Source organism: Diabrotica undecimpunctata, chromosome 2, assembly GCF_040954645.1.
Source record: "Diabrotica undecimpunctata isolate CICGRU chromosome 2, icDiaUnde3, whole genome shotgun sequence".
Lineage (NCBI taxonomy): Eukaryota > Metazoa > Arthropoda > Insecta > Coleoptera > Chrysomelidae > Diabrotica > Diabrotica undecimpunctata.
In genome coordinates, this window is record NC_092804.1 from 24,259,193 (window position 1) to 24,284,364 (window position 25,172).

The following is a 25,172-nucleotide window of genomic DNA, read 5'->3' on the forward strand; positions in this document are numbered from 1 at the left end:
TATAAAACCAAATCGGTTTTACTTACATTGGAGATTATTTTTTCCTGCTTTGGCTCCACTGTGATCATGTTTATTGCTAACTTCAGTGGTAGGTGTAACTACACTTTGTATTAGGTAAATTTGAGTATCCTATTTGCACAATTTATATTTTAGTTGGTAGAAAAAGAGTTCGTAACAAAAATGTCTAAAATTAACGATAGAGATCGAGTTCCTAATTACCAAACTTACAAATTGGTAATAGTTGGTGGAGGTGGTGTAGGAAAATCAGCTATAACTCTACAATTCATTCAGGTATTTTAAAAAATATGTTTAATTTACATTATTTTAGGAGTATAACACTATTTTTAAACCGAATAAAATTTGAAATATATTTATTTTTATCAAAAAATCGAAAATGTGTTACATCTCCTTATTTATATTGACGAATTTAGTTCATAACCTTGTAAGATTGCCTACACTCAAAAATATTATTTTTCTTTTTTAGAGTTACTTTGCAGCTGACTATGATCCTACCATTGAAGACTCTTATACCAAACAATGTGTCATTGACGATATTCCAGCTAAATTAGACAGTAAGTAAGATTCATTTCATCATCAAACATGTGTACCATCAGACATATAAAAATATATTTAATATAAACCTCACCACCTGAAGTCCAGCATGTTGTTTCATAAATATAAACATTAACTATATTTCATAACTAATGAGTCATTGTTCTGGTATTTGAACTATTGCAAATTTGATATTATCTACTGTTTATGGTAAATTATTTGTTGTCAAAGTGATAAGAAACTATAGTAAACTTATTGTTCTTTTGTTGTCAAATATGTAAAGAATATTAGAATCTCAACAATAATGCTGGCTTTTGTAGCCATAGTTACATCTAAATTGAATGATATTCATTGTTGATATTGATGATATTGTTTTTATCTCCGTATATGATTTGTTAAATTTACTACTAAGCTTTACAATAGTTGTTATTTATTAATAACATATTGGATCTGCCCAAGTTTTTGCAAAAAGTAATAAAAACCAATTACAAATAATTTTCATTTAGGATAAATACAATCGAAATAATTTAAAATTCTAAAATTTAATGTAGATTAACATTAAGAAACTAGCTTTATTTCAGTATTTAGATGCAATAATAATAATTACTATGTACTTTAAACTGAAATATTATAATTCCTTTGCTATTTTTTTGTGGGAAGTTTAACTATTTATTACACATTCAATTAAGACCAAAGATCTTAAGGAATAACTGCCAATCCAATCCCAACATCACCAAACATAATTAACTACTAAAAGAAATTATGAAATTTAAATACAAATTTGAATTCATTCATTTCCCTTTTTCTAGTTTGGTAAGGTTGATTTGCTTACATAGACAACATGACAATATCTAACACAATATAATCAGGCTTGGCAGCACTGTGTGATATCTTTAACCCTACAATGCGCAATTTTTTATTATCAAATAAAAAAAATATAGGAGGATAGATTAACTGATTATAAGTAAGGGAAAAATAGTAAAAAAAATCAATCATCAAAATTTTGTTTATAATTTGATATTTTATTGGCGATGCATATATGCATCATTGCGCACAAAGGAGCACAGCATAAAGTAGTAAGGTGAAAGTAACTAAGATTTATGAAAGGTTTTAAAACAGTTTTTTTTGTTTAAACACAAAGCTGTATTACACTTTTCACACACTACAAAAGTTTGATTCTCACACAGAGGATTCTTACAACGTAGCTGTGTATTGTTCCAAATGGGAAGATGGTTTTGGTTGTCCAATCTGACATCCTGATGTGGCAAGGGAGCAACATTAGCTTTTTTTCTTTTAAAATCGATTTGTTGTTGCAAGTCAGATGGTCGTCTTCTTTTCGTCGCATTTTTTGAGCCAATAGTAGATAGTGTATATGCTAAGTCAACTCTAAATTGTGCAAGTTTTAAAAGGTTTGGCTTGCCTTCATTACATCGTCGATAAAGAAGCCAAACATTTATTACAGTTACGTCAATGAGGTGATAAAATAACCTCATGTCATAGAAAAACTATTAGTAGAAGTCTTGTTGGATTTGATAGCAGCTTCTTCCACTTCATCTCCACTGTCATCTGAGTTATCCACGTTACAGTATTCGTTTGATTGATTATGTTCGACATCAGATACCATAATCTTCATTTCATTTGTGCCTCGCTGATTTATATATTTATCCAACAGATCCGCAGAAATAGATACAGGCATATTTGTAGATTGTTCAGTTTCATCTTCGTCGTCACTAAAATCATCTAATACATCTTCACTGCCACTGCGTATGTTTACTAGTAAATCAAGTAAGCCATCGTTGTCTAATTCATCCAACCGAATTGTTTTATGTCTATCTTTATATAAAAGAGACATCTGCAACAAAAAATGATAATATCAATGAAACTATCATTTTTGCGAACGTATTATAGAATGTTACAATTCTTATATTTTTAGGTGCAATAATTTATCCGAAAGCGCAGTGATTCAAATATGAATCGACTGTTATTTTTCCAATTACAAAATAAGTAAATATATTCTTCAATTATTATATCAACTAACATTATTTTATTAAAGTTACAAATAGCTCCGTAAGTTTTTTGTACTCACCCTGGTAATAATTAACAAGTTATTAGCAAAATAAAACACCACAAAAGCACAAATAGTGCAACCACGTGAACAAATCCGTTTACACTGAATAACTAATATTATTGTGCAGCCCACGATATTCTAGGTCTGTTTGCCAGATGGACGGGTAGAACATAATTGAATCAAGTCATTTTCTAAGCTTAAAATATATTAGAGGGTACCGTGGAAGCGGTGAAAAACCAGGGTGATGCAAATATGCATCGCATAGGGTTAAAGGATAAAATACAATATTAGCTGAATATAGATACATTATAATACTTGGTACAGAGTAGATAATATTTGCGGAAATACTCTATTTATAAACATTTCTTGCTTTCAATTTTTTAATGATTGTTATTGCATTTAAAATAAACTTTTATGAGTAATGTTTTGTTACAGTTTTGGATACTGCTGGACAAGAGGAATTTAGTGCTATGAGGGAACAATATATGAGATCTGGGGAAGGATTCTTGCTTGTGTTTTCAGTAACTGAAAGATCTAGTTTTGAAGAAATATATAAATTCCATAGGCAAATACTTCGAGTGAAAGACAGGGACGAGTTTCCCATGCTTATGGTGGGAAATAAGGTAAGTACTTTAATTATTATGTACTATTCCACAAATGGGGGTAAAGAATCTGAAACAGATGAAGAAGATAAATGCGGCAAATGTAGCATTAGCAGATATTGTTTCCATGCTATGGAGACATTAAGCGTTTTTTGTCTATAGATCAATCTTCACCTTGATTTTGTAATTTCAGAGCAAACAGTGATGTTCTCAAAATATCAAACTAGTGGGTCACTGTGTATTCAGTCCTGACTTGTCTGTAAATATTTTTATTCTCCCAACCATTAATAAGTTGTTTTATTGGCATTTCTGTACCCTTGAAGAAATAGTTAATGTATTTAAATCACAAATCAAGCTTCAAAGTTGAAAAAGTACTTCAAACTTTAGAGTTCAAATGTGTTCAAAATTGTATTGGTCCTCATAGAGTATTTTTAAAAGCAATAAATCCATTTTTGATGATAAATACTTGTCTTTGTATATCTCAAAACTCAATCACCAATCTCATATAAATATAGGGTTGTGAAAACATTTGGCAACATGGTACTATCTTTGAAATGAATAAACTGATAATGAAATTGTGGGATACAAAATGAAGTTGTGTTATACCTGTTTTAGAGAGTCCTGTAAGTATAGTGATATATCATAGAAAAGTTTATTTCTTAAACTTTTCAAAAATGCTAGTTACGTGACATATTATGGTACAAAGGTGTTATGGCCAGGTGTTAGAGATTAAAGGTGTAATTTTAAATAAATATTATTTTACAGCACATAAAACTGAACAATATAAATAAATGGCAATTTCTTCGTTACAATAAATGCTCCTAGTGCTGTACATTTCTGTGTTGACAATGATACAATCTATCATGAATAGGGATCACAATGATGTATCACCACAAAGGATTAATATATATTATATTGGCACATAATATGGCAGGGCACATAATATAGCACATATTCTGTAATGTAAGACAGAACAAAATATTCAAAAAAAAGAAATAAATAGATGATTTCTAATTTTGTAAAGCTCTGTCAAGAAAATAATAAATAAGTATAATAATAAATAATGCATGTGATATATAAGAGGCATAGAAGAAGAATATTGATGATGATGATGGTATACGACATGAAATGAAACTCTTAGATGAATCAAAAACTTCTTCTGACACAGATCTGAAAAAATAGCTCACACGAAGAAAAAGGGTAGCTCCTAGAGTCAAGGGATGAGCTAACTCAATATCTCAATCTTCCTAGAAGAAACATAAAAGACAATCTGCTCGGTTTATGGGAAGAAATGAAGGAAATTTACTTAAAGTAAACAAATTGAGAAAATTTTATATCAAAGAATAAAACCTGATTTGTTAAACAATACAACAAAATTGCATTAATTTAAATTAAGCAAGAAATGAATAAAAGTCATTAAAAAAAATAATAATTGAAATATTCGTAAATACAATGATATATTAAAAAAAAAAAGCCTGTGATTATAATTTTTAATGACTTTTTGAATACTAAAAAAATGAAACAAAAGAGGAATCTAATGACCCGGCAGTGTATTAAGTGTGAAACAGCATGTTTTAACTTGAATAATACAAACAATTTACATGTCTGTGGATCTGATGCAATTTGATGATTTTAGATGTACATTTTTACAAATTCTATTCTTTTGGATTTTAAATTTGACACAATTTTTAAATACATGCATTTACATCAAATATAATCAAATAACATTATCAAATATCAATTAAATAAGTATGTAGTGAAGATTTATAGCATACATCCATTGAGTTTCATGGTTAAAACTTATCGAACATATCTCTACTGTCATCACCCTTAATGTGTTAAGCATCTTTTTAACACCAGGTTCATGTACAAGTAATGTGGACAAAAACTTTACCCAGTTTCTAAAACTTTGAAGTTGCATGCAATTGGCAAGAATATCATTTTACCAGCATCCAGGGTATTGTGAAAATTATGTTTAGTAAGTAGGAGGCAGATAAGCTAAAAAGGATGCCATTATCTGAAATACTATCAGACTCATAATAATTTTCAATATCAATAGTGACAGTCAAGAATAAATAGCTGACAAGTTAAAAAATAGCCCATAATTTGCTTTGCAGTTTGATCAGCCTATAATGTTAGAGTTTGTGCGTAATTTGTTGTATTTTTTGCTTTGAAGCAGATGAAAGCATCAAAGAAAACAATTTATTTTACAAAGCTTTGTTGTAAACACTACTGGTCAGTGTAGTTCTACTTTATACCTCGTATTTGCGATTTTTTGTATTTCCTCATCCCTGTGGATATTGTCTTTTTGTCGTCTTCCTGTGTATACGAATTTCCATAGTACTAATCAGTGGTTACTTGTGCATTCTGCTTGTCTGTATATGTATATCTGATCTTTCCAACGACCTAAATAGTTTAAGTAAAAGCCTTTTGAAGGAAAAAAGAAAAGAGACGAAGAAATTGAAAGAGACCAATCATTGATAGCAGGTTCTCCCATTCCTTGTATGGTCGAAAGCTTGCAAAATTTGGAAGAACCGCTATTTGATTTCCTAGAAGAAAACTATCAAGCTAATAACGGGCATAAGTGTATATCGTTCAACGAAGAAAAAAGAAAATCTTACAGATTTGGCTGCTGACAGCTTGCAGAGAAACATTCTTTTTAACAGTTAACATATAAACTAAGAAAATGATGTAAACATTTGCGTGTCAAACATAGAACCGAGATTAGAAAATATATTAAACAATAAACAGGAATATTTTTCCTATTGGATTTGTTGTGTATAGAAGCTGTAAACGTTACTTTTTTACTTTAAAATAGCTTGCTACCGCAAACCCGAGTGAGACACCCCCATTGGGAATCGCGGCTTGTAGATTGAAAAACACCAGACGGAACTATATACAATATAATTTAATAGGGTTCTCCGTTGGATCAAGACGAATCTATGTACCAGGTCTCAAGACTTTAGGACTTTTCCTTTAAGAGCTATCGTACAGACAGATAGACAACAACACGATTTCAAGAAGGACCTGAAAGACAATTGAAGAATGTATATAAGATTAAAAATAAAGAAAGCCCCAGAAACGTATCAGCTAAAAAGAGAACAACATTGCAGTTATTTTTAATATCAAGTAATTATCAAAGTTTGATAATACCAAGAAGATATAATATCAAATAAAATAATTCTATATCCCCATAAGGATTTCAATTTATGGCAATGTACACGATTATATCGAATTCATGTAATACATTACATTAATGCATCCGACTGTGACGCTAATAACATCGCATATCAATTAGACTTTATCTAACATATGTTATTAAATTATGTGACGATCAATACACTCGATACGACAATGTATAATAATAAGTATGGCTTTATAGACGAGAAATTTTTGAAGTATATTAGCAAAGAATATTTTTGTAAATATCTTTTCTAAAAAGATATGTTCTAAAAATTGTGTTCATCATTCAACTTAGAAGACACAAAGCAAAAGATGCCACATTAATGAAGAATGTCGGGAATTTAAAAATAGAAATACTCAGGACATGTAAAATATAAATTATGAATTTGAAAAGGCAACACAAGAATAAAGATAACAATAAATATATCACCAACAAATAAGAAGAAAGATAGTGGAGGCAAAGGAGGAGTGGCTTACATAAGCACGTGAAGAGCTAGACGACTTAAGCTAAGCGCGCACTGGGTCGGGACGGTACGGTGTACGTACGCTCCGCACATTTCTAGGGGACTGCGCGCACTGATGCGGTCTCGGTCAGTACAGGGCGGACGGACGGTCCGGTCGGTCGGTAGGAACAGATCTCTTTCTAGCTTTTGTGATAAGCTTTGTTGGGAGAACTGTTGTTGAGTGTTGTTGCTGAGTATTGGCAAAAAATGTTAAGTTAATAAGAAATTATTTTAAGGTTTCTGTTAGTCGGAGAAGAAAAAGAAATGGAAAAAAGTCAAATGAAGGTTAGATTTTGGATTCACAAAATAAATAGGAAGGTATTGGAGCTAGGGGAGTTTCATACCCTATTTCCTGACTTGATCGAAGATGATTGCAAGTTTTTCCAGTATTTTCGGATGACCCACATGCAATTTGAAGAACTTTTAAGTGTTCTGAATATGGAACTTCAAAGAAAAACGACAAATATCAGAGAAGCAATAGGCCCTAAGGAGACATTAAAGTATTCCGGATGCCGCAAATTGTACAGTTCAGGGTAGTTTTGCACCAACATAACTAGTTTACAGACATCCACCATTGTCAATCACTTAAACAATTCAACTGAAACGGCAGAATTCGTACACCATCACTGCGCGCTCTGCGAAAACAGATGATGAGTTATTAGTTTCGTTCGCGGTACGAATCTTGGACGTGTTCAGGATTACTTCGCATGCGCAGTGTAAAAATTCACGGTGATCAAGTTATGTACTGAAAGGGACTGCTAGTCCAGAATCTTGTCGTTCGCGGTCACTTAGTCTGTAGTTCTGAACCGGTTCAACCGATCCTTGAAGATTTGAAGAGAACTCGGACTTCGTACATGCGCAATAGGAATAGTTACAAACATTTTTATATATATTTATATTTATTTATATAAATATATATTTCATATGATTTTATATTTTTGTAACCCTTTTCGTAGTAATTTCCTATTTTTTTACGAATTTTTCTCCATTTTTATGGTTTTTTTGAAATATTTTAGTTTCCGAAACGTCAATTACAAAAAATCCTTTTTTTCATTGTTTTGATTAGGTCCAAAAAAATTGCAAAAACGTTTTCCCGTTTTCTTTAATTTTTAGCGGTTGTTTTTGTTATTCCACCTAAATATGGCATCTTCGCCATTACCCACGTAGCCACAGGTAGATGGTCCTGGTTGGAAATATAAAAACTCGTTCAAATCTATAAAGCAAACATTATCATACGATAGATTCGATAGAGAACAATCTTTACGTACCAAGCTGGAACTTGCCCATTTCATAGGACATAAGTAAATCTATCCAAAAATCAAAATATCTACAAAAAAGCTCTTCGACAAATCAGGCTAGGCTGTAAAATAAAACAAACCAGGCACTAAAGACTGAATTGAAGGTTGTTCGAAATTCGTTCGCGGTGTAAATCAATCCTGAACTGATTATTAACCGCGCTTGCATACAACCTGATTACTAAGAGGATTCTGAACTGATCCTGAACGCGTCCATAACTCGTACCGCGAACGAAACTATTGGTACGCCATATCGGGTTGTCCTGAGAATATTTCTTTCGGACTTTTCGAGGACGGCGGAGAGTGCGGATCGTCCTGTCCTGACCGTGACGTCCAAGTGTGGGCATCACGAGGGAAATCAGTGCTAATGTTTTTTGAAAAATTCCGTGCGTACCGCCCGACCGTGCCGTCCCCACCCAGTGCGTGTGAGTGCTAAGCTTTACAGAAAAAACACGATGACCAATTTCCCACAAGAAAATAAAGGAAATGACTACATAGAAATAGAAATAATAGACAATGTTGCACACTAGCAAGTATGGCTGATAGGTTTCCGACAACCATGGGAGAAATAAACTACGAATGGAAAACATTATATACAAAATCTATTCAGGGAACAGGGAACAACGTGTCTCGACGACGAGGACATTGACAATATGATATTATAGTACAACATAAGAACATTACGAATACAGTTTTACATTCGGCATAATATACATTATATAATTTTTACAAATTTGTCTTTTATACATCATTACACTTCAGAGTTTAGAAAGCAGTTAAGTGTCTTTTAAATACTTAAACACACTTGCGGATTTCTCAGTTTCAATTCTTGTATATCGTCTCCCAACTGGTGTTGTTTTAGTAGAAATATGTTGACAATTTTTAAGGAAATGCTACCATGGCCGCTGTGTATCCAATTTTTAATCTTCTTATAAAAACTGCGTGTCTTTTGTGCATAGGTGGTAGTTCTAAGGAAAGTAGGTATCTTCTTCTTAGCCTTCTGTCGTCCATTTTTTTTGGACATAGGCCTCTCCCACTTTGGTTATCTGGTTATCTTTGTCAAGTTTCAGAATTTTACCTAGGTAGATATATTCCTGGACTTGTTCTATCTCACTGCCATTTATAGTTATACGTCTGGGATCTTCTGTGTTTGTCATTGTTTTTGTTTTTGCCATATTCATTTTAAGCCTGACGCATTGGGAGCTGTCTGCGAGTTCTTTCATCATAATTTGTAATTCCTGAAATGTGCTCGCTATAATCACGATTTTGTCAGCGAATCTGAGGTAGTTTAACTTGTTGCCATTAATGTTGATGCCATATGTTGATCAATTTCTAGTTTTGAAAACGTCTTCTAGGGCTAGATTAAAAAGCTTTGGAGATAATACGTTGCCTTCTCTAACTCCTCTCGTAATGGGGATGGAATTTGTATTTTCGTCTAGTTGCGTTTTCATATATATTATGTATAAGTTGCCTATATATCGAATCTATTCTACAATTATTAATAGCTTGTTCTATAGCCTACATCTCAATGATATCAAATACATTGTCATATCCTACGAAGGCAAGAAATACGGGTAGTCGGTACGCATTTGTCTTTTCTATCACTGTTCTCATTGTCAGCAGATGGTCTGATATACTTCCTTTGCGAAAGCCAGCCGATTGAACCGGTTGGTCTGAATCGATTGTTAATAATTCTCATAAACAGTTTGTATACTTGTCCCCACTTGTCCCCTTTTTTGTGGAGACATCTATTAAATAGCTCTGTTAGTATAGGAATTGTTACTGTCTTGCTTGTTTCCAAGAGTTCGGCAATTATTATACCTCTTTTAAAGCTCTTTCTATTTCGAATATTCTTTTTTTTTTTTGAGAGAAAATAGTAAAAGTCTATTTCATTTTTTGTAGTTCCGTTATGTGCGATCCATGTCCACGTTCTGTTGTTTTTTTTTGTAAAGCATAGCGTAGCATACATGTCAAGTCAAGAGCTTTTAGATGTGACTTGGTGGCAGATATAGAGAAAAACTATTATACTCAATTTTGGAGCGAATAGTGGATCTGTAAACTGTAAACAATACCTCTTCGTCAGCTCCCCATTGGAAATGTGCTAGACTTTTTAAAATATCTTTAGTTTTAAACAGTTGCATTTCGTTTTCTGCATGTGTGTATTCAAAGTAAGTCTGTAGTTGAAAGTCAGTCCTAAGACTCTATGATAATTAATAACATCTAGTAATCTCCGTTGTATGTTATAGTTGGATTATATTTAGTCACTTTTCTACTAAATTTCATAATTTTAGTTTTTTGAGTTAAGGGCGATATGTCTTGACCATCTTTCCATATGATCAATGGATGTTTGCATTATTCGGCAGGTTGTTTCGATATTCTTTCCTTTGCCAAAGTGTACAAGGTCATCAGCATATAATTCGTATTTTACAGTGAGATGAATGATTTTGCCTACATCATTAAATGCCAAAATGAACAAAGTTGTGCTTAAAACACAGCCTTGTGGTACTCTATTGTGTTGAATGCGAGTAGATGATAGCTTTCCATTTAAAATAACTTTAAAAGTTCTATCATTTAAGAAATTCTTCAGAAGTAGTATGTATATGTTTCTACCACGTCCATATTGTTGAAGCTTTTTTCACAAGCTATTGTTTAAACTCTCAAACATGTTTTAATTTTGATTTTTTAATTTTTATCTCCGCTTAAAGTGTTGTGTATCGAAAAAGTCGTTTTTTAAGGTACGATTAATTGTTAATTTTTTATTGCAAACTCGATAAGATATCGCGATAGATAAGAAATAATATAAGTAAACAAAACTAAAAAATATTTATAAAAATATAAATTCACCTACAACATTAAAGAAATGGAGTTAATTTTTATAACACGAAAGGAATTTGTGTTGTGTAGTCGAACCCTGCCATTAAATTTTTACTGTTATTATTGCTTCGTTTGTATATTTTAATAAAGTCAGTTAATATCAAAATCGAAGTCAACATATAAACAGTATAAAAAGGATATATAATTAAGGGAATTTAGACAGCTAACGACACATTTCCACGCCTAGTCGCCATCTTTGCCTGTCTTGAACGTACTTTTCCTCCATATTCCTTCTGTGATGATATATTGAGATATTAAGATATTAAAGATTCATAATTCATAATCCCAAAGTAATATTATACATTGCGGTATTGTTTTAATTGGAATTGTTTGCAATCAGAATCTGGGACATACGCAGTGTGTCAAGTTTAACAAAATACTCGAGTTTGCATTGTTGCAAATAATCCAAGCATGGTCTTGTTTACTGTTTCCACAACAAAGCTGACTTACTGTGCGATTCCATCTAAACACTTTATTGGGTCATTTACTTTTTTTCCATTATTTATGGTTTTAAAATGAGCAATACCCAACCTTCAAGTTGATATCTATAAAAATGGATAATTTATGAACAGAAATATATTTTAAATCTTGCAAATTTAACACCTTACAGCTCAAAAACGAACTATCTCACACCATTAAACTTGATTCACATCAACAGTCACGGGACGATCAGGTCATAGTCAGAGGATACAGTCAACGTTGTTTCTGTAGTTTTCCAATGAGGTAATTTTCACTCACGGGCACAAGCGTCGGTACAGTCAATATCACTGCCCGTCAGGTCGCTCCGCCAGTGATCTAGACCAGCGGTTCTCAACCACCGTGTCGCGACACACTGGTGTGCCGGAAAAACCTATCAGATTGTCGCGAGATTTACGAATACGCTATTTTTATTTATATTTTTTATTTGTTATAATATACCAATCATGCATTCAACCATTTTTTTTAACTATTAGGTATATACCACGTTATACCAATCAATAAAGTGCCAATCCGTAATTATTTCCTCTCTGTTTTTAAAATTTAACCGACATAACTTGCGTTATGAATAGTTGAGCAAAGCGAGATATCTTGTTTCTTATCTTTAAGACGGAGCAACACGTGACGTAAGCCGTGCATTTTCTGCGATGAAAAATATAAAATCTAGCTACCGGTCTTCTCGGCACAAGCGTCGGTACAGTCAATATCACTCCCCGTCAGGTAGCTCCGCCAGTGATCTAGACCAGCGGTTCTCAACCATCGTGTCGCGACACACTGATGTGCCGGAAGAACCTATCAGGTGTGTCGCGAGATTTACGAATACGCTATTTTTATTTATATTTTTTTATTTGTTATAATATACCAATCATGCATTCAATCATTTTTTTTAACTATTAGGTATATACCACGTTATACCAATCAATAAAGTGTTAATCCGTAATTATTTCCTCTCTGTTTTTAAAATTTAACCGACATAACTTGCGTTATGAATAGTTGAGCAAAGCGAGATATCTTGTTTCTTATCTTTAAGACGGAGCAACACGTGACGTAAGCCGTGCATTTTCTGCGATGAAAAATATAAAATCTAGCTACCGGTCTCGACTACTTGATGTGGACAGCGAGATGAGAGTGTGTCTGTCTACAATTCGTCCCCCGAAAAATATACTTTGAAAAAGTCATCAGGGTCGAATTTCACACTAATTTTATGTATTCTTTCTGTTTTGTTTTTTGCTTGTTATGTTTTTACGAAATAAAAAATAATATGTTTAATATATTCATCTGTACTTACCTACCACTAGCAAAAATTTGTACATATAAGGGTGTCGCGAATCTGTAAGGAGTACGTTAGTGCGTCGCTGAGTAAAAAAGGTTGAGAACCGCTGATCTAGACTGTGACTTGATCTTGACTGGACCTGAATGTCGAGGTGGTGTGTGTGTGAATATGACACAGTCAGTCAGCCACCTGTCTTCAGTTGTTTGTTGTACCACATTTTCGTCACTTGCTTCGTCGCTTTCATTCAGATTTTCAATGAAGGAAGAAAAATTAATTGAGTGAGTTCGTAAAGAGAGATTACTTTACGATTTATCGCATCCATTGTAATTGATTCTCAGCGAAAATTAAAACCGTGACAGGAAATTAGGAAAATTCTAAAACAAGGTAACTATTAATATGTTAATTAAAAAAATCGTTTTACATTACAAGTGAAAACATTTTTACATTACGAGTTCATAGCTTGGCTAAAGGTTCCAAACCAAGATAAAACAAAACAAAAAAAAAAGTTCATAGCTGTCGGTATATGTTGGGCCCTTTTACTACAGGTAAATTATGGTACCTAATTCTCTTCCGAACAGACGAACGCTCTTCGTTTGTTGCAAACCTATTCAGAAGGAATTGATAACAAACAACCTATTCACAATGCGCCATCCCAGTACTCTTTAATCTCTAATCTCTCTAATCTTTAAGCTCTAATCAAACTACAGGTTCCCACTTAGAAGCTTTTTTGCTAGAAAATTTTGCGTACAACTTTTCTGTGATAACTATTTATTTTATTACCTCAAACTTACAGCAAGCTTTTCGCTGGAGTTACTGCTCGTCTATAGTGAGTGCCCATCTTCATTTAATCAGAGACAGCAAATTAAGGAAATCGCAATGCGATATGTGAAAGTACTGTACGAATTTTGTCTCGTCGTCTTCGTCGCCTACAAAAATATTTTATGTATCCACTTTCGACGAGGCCTCACTTCTTCTTTTTCTTCTTCCTCCAAAAGTTAGATATTTCGTAGAGTGTTTTCCTCTTAGGCATCTTGATCTTGTTCAACTTGTAGAGTTAATCGACCTGAATGCTGAAGTAGACTGACGGTGATCTGCCCGGACTGTGTGTGTGAATGGATTGCCCCTTGAATTGACGGAGGCTTGACTGTGATCTGATCGTCCCGTGACTGTTGGTTTGAATCATTTACTGTTACGTAAAATACTATTATTTTGCCTTATGAACATAGTTACAATTTGACCCATTCATTATGGCTCACCCTACATATAAAATGATTGTTTGTTTACTGTTAATTTAATATGCATGTTTATAGGTTGATCTTGAACACCAAAGGGGTGTTTGGCAAGAAGAAGCCCAGCAACTTGCTAGACAACTAAAAATCCCGTACATAGAATGTAGTGCGAAAATGCGGATGAACGTCGACAATGCCTTCTACGAATTAGTACGAGTCGTTCGAAAATTTCAATTGTCCGAAAGGCCGCCTTTGAAGCCGAATTACATCAAGCGAAACAAAAAGAACTGTTGTCTTCTTTAATCATTCGGTTTTATTCGTTTTGCCATCACATTTTATCTTAGATTTTAAACAACGATCGGAGTTCCATCACAACAAATGGAAAAAATGTAATTGCCAAAAAATTTCCATATTTTACGGTTCTTCTGTAAAGAACGTTTAGTGATTTAAAAAAGGTGTCACTTACTTATCGATTGATCGTTGTAGATCAATATATCCGTAGAGATCATCGAGAAAACATTAGTTAGTAACAGTTATAGCAAGAAAATTAAAATAACTATTTATGCCTCACATAATCAATGTATTTTAGTTAAAAAGTTGCACAAGGCGACAAAAAGGAGTGCAGGTTTCAAATTTAAACACACACTAATTATATTAGCGTCAAAATGATCTGGTTTTTACTAATTAACGTTTTTTTTTCTCTAAGATTCTTTCCCCTTTTTATTTTTCCATTTCTCTCCGATCAATCCAACGTGCGAGAAAATACTCATTCATAATCTCTCGAACCTGAACAGCATAATGAGGAGGTGCACCATCTTGATAAAACGTTATCAGATTCTCTAACAGGTTATTAGACCAGGGATTTTCTCTGATCTATATGTCGTTTTCTAAAATTTCTGTGGTCATAGTGTACACCGTGTATATGATTTAACACAGTATTATTTCTTCGCTATTGTAGATTTACACTTTTGATATTTTGATATTTACTCATTGTTCTTCCTTTTCAATAATTCGTCCATCTACTTTATTAAGTGTGTTCTCCTGTAGCACCGTATCTTAAAGGAATTTCTGTTCTTTATATTCACTAGTTTTATTGTCGCAAGTTTCAAATCTATAAAAACTGTGGGGAAGCATGACAAGGTTACACACGTTTCGTGGTTATTTTGAGAATATCATTTACGAACAATAATCTCGACGCATTTATATTTTAATTTCCTAATAAAATACGGTGGTTCTCGTGGAACTGTTATTGGCCTCATTAATAAATAAACGTGTATATTTTTTGTTAAAGTCGTTGTCCTTATAAGCGATAAACGTTCCGAAATAGCTGTCACATGTTGTCAAAATCCATACAACACAAAATGTAATACAAAAATTCAATTTTTACCAGCTCAGAATGAACATGATAACTTCATTACTAATAAATATACAGTAATGTAGAGTGTGTGACGTCTGATATGCAAATATATGAAATTTCTTCATTTTGTAAATATGGACCAGTACATAATTGTACGGAAAAAATTATATAATGCGAGCTATGAACTATAACTATATCGTGGTCCTTTTATTGCTATTTTTCTGATGAAATATCATTGATTTTAGTAGCTTTTCTTGGCCTATTCTTTTCAGATAATAATTATGGTTGTTGAGTAGAAAAGATTCTCTTCATTATTCAAGACATTATTTGTTAGAACGACATCAATTAGAGCTTGTGTTTAATTTTAAAACAACTTACCCTTACCTTAACGAACTTACTCATCGTCGAAAACAGTATAAATATAAAATTGCTAAACTTAATTTCAAGTTTTAATTTTATTCTTTGATCATTGTTGTATATTTTATATTTCATAGATCTTTTAAGAGGTATTTGTTCTGAAAACAGATGTGTTGATCGTTTTCTATCAATCGATATGTAAAATATGTAAAGCTGGATGGATTAATATAAATATACATTTTAAAATATTCATTTGTGTGATGAGACATTTCACAAATCGTAGACCAGGAAAAAAGCGAACAATTAATCGTCAAATTGTGATGTTTATTTTCATATATTGTTCTTTTTATTGTTTTTTTAGTAAATTTAGGTATATTATACTTAATACGGTTAATTACGAAGAGAAATCTTCAAGCATAGATAAATCATGAAATAGGCTTATAAAAGATAAACGGGATAATACGAAGAATAGATCCCGAAGAAAGCAACATACATAGCGAAGGAGTAGAGTTTGTATATTAAAAATTATATGAGTTGAAAGTCTTGTAAGGTAAATCAAGTATGGTAAAAAAGATTGATGCTATCGCAAAGATCATTGGAAGGCAATTTTTATATATAAAACATAAATATTGAAACATAAATTCATGTATTCCATAAATTAGAGACATTTTAGAGCATGCGTTAAAATTTAAGCAGGTGCACATTATCGCGAAGCGGAATAGAATGAAAGTTCTGAATTTTCGCACATTATAGCGCGGGATTCCGCGGCAAATTCTATTTGTGTATGCGAAAATCGGCGAAATCGCGCCAATTTGATGATTTTTAAATAAAATAAGTGTATACACGTTGCGTTTAGTATACAATTAGCGACCTCTAACGAGGAAAAATGAAGTGGATGTCGATAGCGAATAAAGTATGCAGTAAATCAAGCTATTGTGCGATGTTAGGAATATTTATATTCCACTAATACCTCAACAATTTACCCATGTAAATCACCATAATCTTTGTAGTTTTTCCGTCGAGTTACAACGATAAACAAAATATATATAGACGGTTTCGTTTCGATTCAATTCCAGTCTCCCATCATTCTTATAGATTTTTTAAAGCTTATTTTGTTTATGTGCATTAAATTTGTTGTTTGCCGTAAGTTTTACGATTTTTTAAATAAAGATGTGGGTAAACTGGAATTATATTGATAATAGTTTTTCATTTATTCAAATTAATCAACAAACAGTTTAACATCAGTATATTACTTGCTATATAAATAGTTCTAGATAGTTGCTCAAAATATGATACGGAGGACAGGATAAAGATACAAAATAATATCTGACAATATAAAAAGTAAGTTCTCAGTTTAATTTCAACATCATCATCGGCTCTACAACTGTATGTAAGTCTTGACCGCGTTTATTATTTTTCTCCTCTGTTGCGGGTCTTGTGCAGTTATCTTCAATTGTTGCATTCCAATTTTGCGTAGATCGGTTGTTACTGCATCCTTCCATCTTGCTCTTGGGCTACCAACTGACCTTGTATCATCGGTCCTTTTTCATAATGTTGTATTGGGGAGTCTTTCATCACTCAATATTTGATGTTATTTGCCTTGATGTAGCGTACTATTTTTTCATCTCCATAGAGAGTTACTGATTATATCTTCTCCATTCCCCTGTTGTCTCGTCTCTACAATGCCCAAGAGAATATTCTTGATTTAAGCACCATTGCTAGGAAATAATATGCCGTGTTTCCTGAAATGGTCCTAGCTTCCTCGCCCTTTTCATAGCTGTTTTAGTTTGTTATAATCGGTCCTAGGTCTTTGAATTCTTTAATGACTTTGAAGTTATATTCCCTTATAAATACATTTTGTCTGGGTTCTTCGTAACCACCATGTACTTGGTCTTATCCTCGTTGACCTTAAGACCGATCTCCTTGGTCCCGTTTTCGAAGAGAGTGAAGACTTCCTTTACACCTCTGGTGCACAATTAATTGTGTCCATATCGTCAGCAAAAGCCAGTAGTATTTTTGATCCCTGGACAACAAAGGCGTTTGTCAGCTCTGGATATGCTTTTCTTACTGCATATTCCAAGACGAAGTTGAACAACAAAGGGGCAAGAGGATCTTTGCTAAGGTGTGTGTTAATAAGGAATGATTTCTCTATACACTCCTGAGAGATAAGTTCACTATGTACACCTGTACTAATCGTACTTACTAGGGACTTACATTTCCTCCACAACCTTCCACAAAATATCTCTGCTTACAGAATTCACAGTGCTTTTCCAAATTCTGGCGTAGAACAAAGAACTGGTCTATGTCACACTGGTAATCGCCTATTATATCTTCTGCGTAAGGAATTAATCTTCTCGGCAAAATTATATACAGCACTTTAGATGTTGTATTATATATATATATATATATATATAAGCGGGGATCCTACAGCTTCTGCCGCTTCCCGCATTTCGATCGCCATCTTTTTCTATCTCTCCAGGTGTCTTCATCAATGGCTCTATCTTTCATGGTTTCCATAACACCTTGTATCCAAGACTTGGCTGGTCTTCCTCGTTTCCTTCTATTACTTGGATTGTATTCCATAGCTCTTTTTGGCCATCTGTTGTCGTCCATCCTCTGTAAGTGTCCATACCATATTAACTGTCTAGTTTCTATTCTTTCACAAGTTGTATGTACTCTATCTCTAGTAATGTAAGAGTAGAGATGTTGTATTAACTAAATAAATTTCTCTATAATTCCTACATATGGGTTTAACTCCCTTTTGGGTGGATGGGTAATTTATGGCTTTTATCTCACTATTTTTGGCACTGTTATTTCTTCTCTTTGACAGACTTCTGAGACGATATATTTCTAGATGAAGTTTTTCTCTATTTTTTCGAAGTAATTCTGCCTGATTGCCGTCTGAGCTAGGAGCTTTATCATTTTTTAGACAAAATTGCTCTGTACTTCGGCCACCGTTGGTATTGCTATTTGAGGTTCAGCTGATTGGTAATGTCTTTATAAATCTTGAGCTAATAATAATAAACACCTGGGTCTAACTGAACACCTGTATAAGATCATGCAGAAAGCTGTGCCATTCTCGATGTTCAGATGCGTACGAGAATTTTTTGGAAATACCACGTGTAAAGTCACCTAGGGCTCGATAACATGGAAAGAGTATCACCAGAGCTCAATCCTTTTGATACCGTAACCGTAGGTATCTGGGATTAATGGATTTTCCCCTAAGAGTGAGTGTGAGCCGTATGGCTAAATCTGGATAATAATAATATCGTATGACATTTTTAACTGGGAGATCCTTTTCAGATTATTCCGGCGTCAATTGCATCTTTAATTCTGTTTCAGGTAATTAGTCTCTATAGCCCAGTGGAAACAACGGCTTTACGTACCTTCCGAAGCACGGTGACGGCTCGTATTTTTAGAAATAAAAATGTTGATGTCGAAAATCGAACCAGTTTGACAGTATCATAGCCGCTGAGCTACGTCCGCCACAAATTTTGTGTTATTGCCCTAGTCTAATTTATTAATACATATAGGTGTCTTAGATTTAACGTTATTCGATCTTTAAACGAATATCAGATATTTATTTTTCACCATACTTCATTTGTTTAGTTTTTCTCGCTTGATAATTGTAAAATTTGGTTTTAAAATGAACTCTATTTTTATCACAATGCACAATCATCAAAAGAGTTCAAAAATACATCGATGACAGCATCATAAACAGTCGATATAGATAAAAATCAAAGAACATTTACTTATCTGCACAAATACAATGGTTTCAAAGTAAAAAAAAAGAGAATATAATATGTAGATTTTTATAATGTAAGAGTTATTTTTATCGAGAGTGCAGTAATTAGGAGTGTTCGGATCAATTAAGCCAATGTCAACTTCGTTAATTTGAGAGCACAGCACGTTAGGGTAATAGTTGTTTGGTATAACAAATTAATTAAGTTACAGACTCACGTTTTTCAAAATGCCATGAAATAAATTACACGAGTGGTATAAGTGCTTGAAAATAAGCTGATTGTATTTAACTTTTAATAATCCGTCAAATTAGTCTGAAAGATTTATTTGATTTGTATCTAAATACTGTAGGTACTTCTGATAATTTAACTAAAATATAAAAAACACGTGTCAAGTAAACATAATTTGCTGATTCTTCGTATAAATAATGTGCAAAGAATATAAAAATCTTCGTTAAGTGCCGTGTCCGTGTTCGGACGTTTGGCCTTCATTTATACAATTTTCTGAAACCTTTCTCTACCGGCTGCTGCGCAAAATAATTCCTCTACTGTTGAACCACACAATTGCCTATATTACGCACCCATGAAAGTTTCTTTCGACCAATCCATCTCTTCCCCACCACTTTCCTTGTATTACTCGTAGATGGTAACTGGATCCCAGCCCCCACAGTGTATTTTTCGATGCTGTTCCGCTTTACCATAACAACAGGTAAAGCTAACCTGAAGAGGATTGCAAGATCCTAAATGGGACACACATGTTCATCCTATCGAAATCAAGAAACCTTACCTATCCCTCTAAATGAACATTGGAAGAGATTTGGGTCCTCTAATTATATGGCCGAAGTATTCTGCTTCTCTCCTCTTTATGATGTTTATAAGCAGACGTTCTGAATTCATCACTTTATAAACATCTTCATTGGAAGCGCCTATCAGAGAGATTACTGTTTACTACATACACCAACGTTACAATAAAATTTCTTACATTTTAAATCAAATTATTCAATTGAACAAAGCTAAATATCAAAAGAAAATACATCAGCTAATATCTATAACTTCTTGGCCTTGTCTAAAGCGTTAAATTGCCAAAACGGTCGTAAAATATATTTTTAATGATAACAAAAAAAAATGCGATCAGGAAATCCAGAAATATCCATTATTCATTACCAAATGTAGTTTGCTATAACAAAAATATGATGTAATGGGGTAAAAAATTGCGATATTTGTAATGTAGACTCCATTTCTAATTTCCGGATTCGCTTCGGCGGCTAATTTTAGAAAATTGATTTTTGGATAATTGCTCCGTGAAGTTTTCATCACATAAACTCCGGTCTATTTTTAGAAACTGACCTGATTTTTAACAAAAAGTTCACGACAAAACGCACAATTATTTATATTCAATCCATCCAGTTGGTACAACTCGACTAAATAAGAGAAATTACTTTGGATTATGCTCATTTCGTTTTTAATTGAGGAATAGTTTTCTGTTCTAAGTCAAGTTTGTGTCGATTTTTTTTAAATAGGGATTGTTGGCAACTAAAATTGAAAGAGAGTGGACAACTTTTTACAAAATTACTAACCACCTAACAATATCTAATATAAAATTAAATCGGGGTGTATACTTGTACGCATATTGCTTATATGTATTTGGTGTACCTTTAATATTTTTTTTATCATTTAATCACTATACGTCCATATTTTTACGTGGTGTGTGTCAGTTAAACTAAAAATGCAATTCTGATCATAACCATAATTGTTACTCATTTTTATTATGTTACTAACAAAAATACTAAATCTCTATATAGTATACGACGATTCGGCAGCTGTTGTGCTACAAACAACACCAACTTTATACTTTTGGTTGCCATCGATCCGTTGAAAAAATCGAAATTAAAAATAGATAAACGCAAGCTTATTTTATTTTAGAATCTATTGTACATAAAATCTACAAAGATATAAATTTGTAAAAACACCAATTTTATTTTTATATAAATTATATTTTTCTAGATGTTAGGCTATTGCTATCATAAAATTATAAAAAAGACTTTATTTATATACTGTAGAATGCATCACTTGAATTTTATAAAAATAATACGATGTTCTATGTCAAACTCGCCTCGAGATACAAGCTAGAATATGTCAACTAGCAGTCCAGATATATGGTGACTAATATAAGAAAACTTTGGAGAATGTTTAAAAGGGTTATTCGCATTTTTTGTTGTACTGAATAAGAATTTCAACTTTGCTACAAAATATCTGTTCTAGACACATAAATGTCACTATTTTCGGCATTCCAGTTTTGTAAATGTCTTGTGACGAGATAAAGTAGAATCTTCTACTGTTTTATTAAGCTTTCGTCACTCAGCCCTTTGCGTCCATTGATGGACATAAGCCTCCCTCATTTTTGTCCATTGTGACTTTTCATCAAATTTCTTGACATTTTCTTGAGATCGTCAGTCCAACGAGTAGGGGGTTTTCCTCTACTTCTTTTGTCTAACCTCGGTCTCCACTCAAGCAATCTCTTCGTCCACCTTTCATCACTGATTCGGGCGACGTGTCCGGCCTAGTTTCATTTCAGTGTGGTAATTCGGGAAATTACATCGGTAACTCCTGTTCTTCGTCTTAAGTATTTATTTCTAACTCGGTTACGAAGCGATATACTCAGCATTGACCTTTCCATTTGCCTCTGAGCTATTTGCAGCGTTTTGGAAGTTGTAACTGTTTTACGTTTTAAAGAAATTGGTATATCGTTTTTAAAGATGTCTTTGAGTTTTCCCTAGGCTGCCCATGCTAGGTTTATCCTTCTTCGTAGTTCGCATGTTTGGTTGTCTCTTGTGATCTTTATTTCGTGTCCAAGGTATATGTATTTTTCCATCAGCTCTACTTCGTTGTCTCCAATATTGATATTTCCGCTAGGTACTAGGTTTGTCATGAATATTGTTTTGGAGATGTTTATTTTAAGAGCCACATTGGCACACACTAACTGAAGTTCACGTAGCATTGTACATATCTCCTTGTATGTCGTCTGCGAATTTCAAATTGGTTAATCTTCTTCCGTTAATGTTCAGGCCTTTCTCTTCCCAGTTAAGTTTTTTACAAGCATATTCTAGTACTGCCTAAACAGTTTAAGCGATAAGGTATCACCCTGTCGGACTCTGCCGATTGCTCCCTTACCTCAGGATATTTCTTACTTCTGGGTTTCTCGGTCGTTTTATGTCTTTCTGTTTTACCTTTTCTTCCTCTACCGATTTTCCATTTCCCCAAAATAAGTTATTGGTTCTTTGCAGTAAAAAAGCCTATGGGTATAAATTTTACTAAGGTAGGCAACATTTTAGTGGGCATACGAACAGGTTTATGTATATCCACTAATGCTGTAGTAAAAGCAATCTAACATCTATGCATTCTTGTACGACGACGATCCAAGAATTACTTAGAGTAAAAAGAAAAACGAAAATTTTGGAAAAGTGACGATTTATTTCTCAACCTGTTGCCTTTTAGCTCGATACACGTGATCCAGTTCCTCTTTCGACTATTTCTTGTTCTCTGGTGTGTACTATTGGATCTATGTACGATTGCACTTGTTGTTGGGAATAACAAAACACATCAAGAGCTTTCTCATGCCGAAAATTTCATGCAGGATATTACTCACACGTTCTTTTGAGATCTCTACTGTCTCAGCCATCTCGCGCACCTTATCGCGTTATCTGAAACCTGACGCATCAAAACCTGACGTGCAACCACGTTGGAACTCGTTGAACCAATTTTTGACGGTCGCCTTCCAAGGAAAAGAGTCACCGTACACAGCATCCAAGCTCTCTTTGATTTCGGTTTGCGATTTTCCTTCAAAAAGCAATAACCGAATCACCGAGTCATATATACGTTTTTCCCATATATTAATTTGCTCTAAAGCAATGCGACTATTTTGATCAAAATCAATTTAGAATTCCCCAATTATTTGGATTAAATTGTGTATATTTCTTTGCTTAAAAAACCTTTTTAAGCAAAGAAAATATTTCCGGTTCAAAGGACCAATGTGTTCTAATATAATTTGAACTAAATTGGGCAAAACAATTTATGTCCTTATTAAAGTGATTTTGTAGGAAATTTGGCTTAACTAACCAATAAATAAGTACAGTGAAGCTTGAATAATCGTGACCCTCCCGTAATACGTAATCCTATATATCACGAACAGTTTGGTGGTCACCTGTATATTGTAATATAAAAACTCTTTATTTGGGATACTTGGTTAATGCTGCCTATTTAATTCTGTCTATACTCGAAAATTAACCTATAGGTAGGTGATTAAAAGTAAATTTGAAGATAAGAAAGATAAAAATGCAATATTTAAGTAAGATTGCTCTTTTTTTGTAACATCATAAAAATTACGAACTTATAAATATTCTCCAATGTTTTTCGCTAAAACCCCCTTCTATTCCCCTTATCTAAACTGGATTGAACATCTCGAGGTGAGTCCTAATTCAGCCATAGGTGATGTTGGACTAGCGTCTTATCCGTTATTAGCTAATTTAAGTTTGTTGAACGACTTTTTTAATGTGTTAAATTAGACGTGTTTTCCAGCAGGTAGGGCCTATGGCTACAATGTATAGTTAGATAGATCTCAGTGAAAATTTGAACATCTTTATTATCAACGTTTTTATCAGTACGTTCGAAAAAATTATCGTCTATGAATTTTATATCTGTTAGTATGAAGTATTTAATCTCTTTTAATAAAAAAATGTTTTTTTTGGATAATCTCTGTTGCGTATATAAAATAAAATTTTGACAAATTTAATTAGATTACTTATTATGTGAAGTAGATGAAGTAGAAAAGTTTAGTTAATGATTTATCGATGGGATATTGATGCCACAGAATCAAAAGTATATTCTGGGAGGTTAAGGACAACCTAACTAATTTTACTACTTCATCCTATATTAACCTCATTATACCTCAAAATACATTGGCATTATAATTCACATTTTTTAATTTATTTACATTACAAGCGAGAAGTGGCTGGTCATCTGCGTGTAAATAGAAAAGAAAGTTTCGTAAGAGAGATATAATAGGAAAAGGTTATTTAAAATTCTTTATAAAAGGTATATAATTTAAAATCCCTTTCGGGTTATATCACAGAACGTTTTCGGACTACAAAGCTCATCATCAGTGTTTTGTTATTCGGTGCACATGAGTTAAGCCACTAAATACCTGGGTATAGATCCTTTAGATGGTGCAAAATTTAATATGTCTTACATTTTATTTAAAATAATTTTGTGATGTTTGAATATTTCTCAGATAACCTACATGGCAAAGTATGACTCACACTAGGGGTTGCTGCTGACCCTCAGACATCATCATTTAATGTTATATGCCTTTTATAAAGGATTTAAAATAATCTTTTGTGATTGATGGTATACAGCCAACTACAGGAATTTGCTTGTTCCGAATGCGGTGTTGTCGTGTCAACAATTTAGTTGCGATATTAATATTACGAAAACATTGTTTATTAAATATTATTATTTTAGACAATATTTACGCAAAGGTTGTGGTTGTTTGAAAATTGTTTATTTTTGGTTGTTACATAGTCCATTCGAGCTATAAATATCTTCATCAGAATCAATGTTCGTGCGTCGATTATAATTTGATCAAAAACTACATCATGTAAAGGTA

The 25,172-nt window shown here is 33.1% G+C and overlaps 1 protein-coding gene across 1 annotated transcript; it reads left to right on the top strand.

Moving 5' to 3' along the window:
- Window positions 1-74: 74 nt before the first annotated feature.
- On the top strand, window positions 75-24,299 carry Ras64B (ras-like protein 2). The gene is made up of 4 exons (XM_072522536.1): window positions 75-291; window positions 485-572; window positions 3,056-3,243; window positions 14,138-24,299. Exons 1-4 carry the CDS (start codon window positions 181-183, stop codon window positions 14,357-14,359), a joined length of 609 nt encoding a protein of 202 aa, XP_072378637.1. The 5' UTR covers window positions 75-180; the 3' UTR covers window positions 14,360-24,299.
- Window positions 24,300-25,172: the final 873 nt, after the last annotated feature.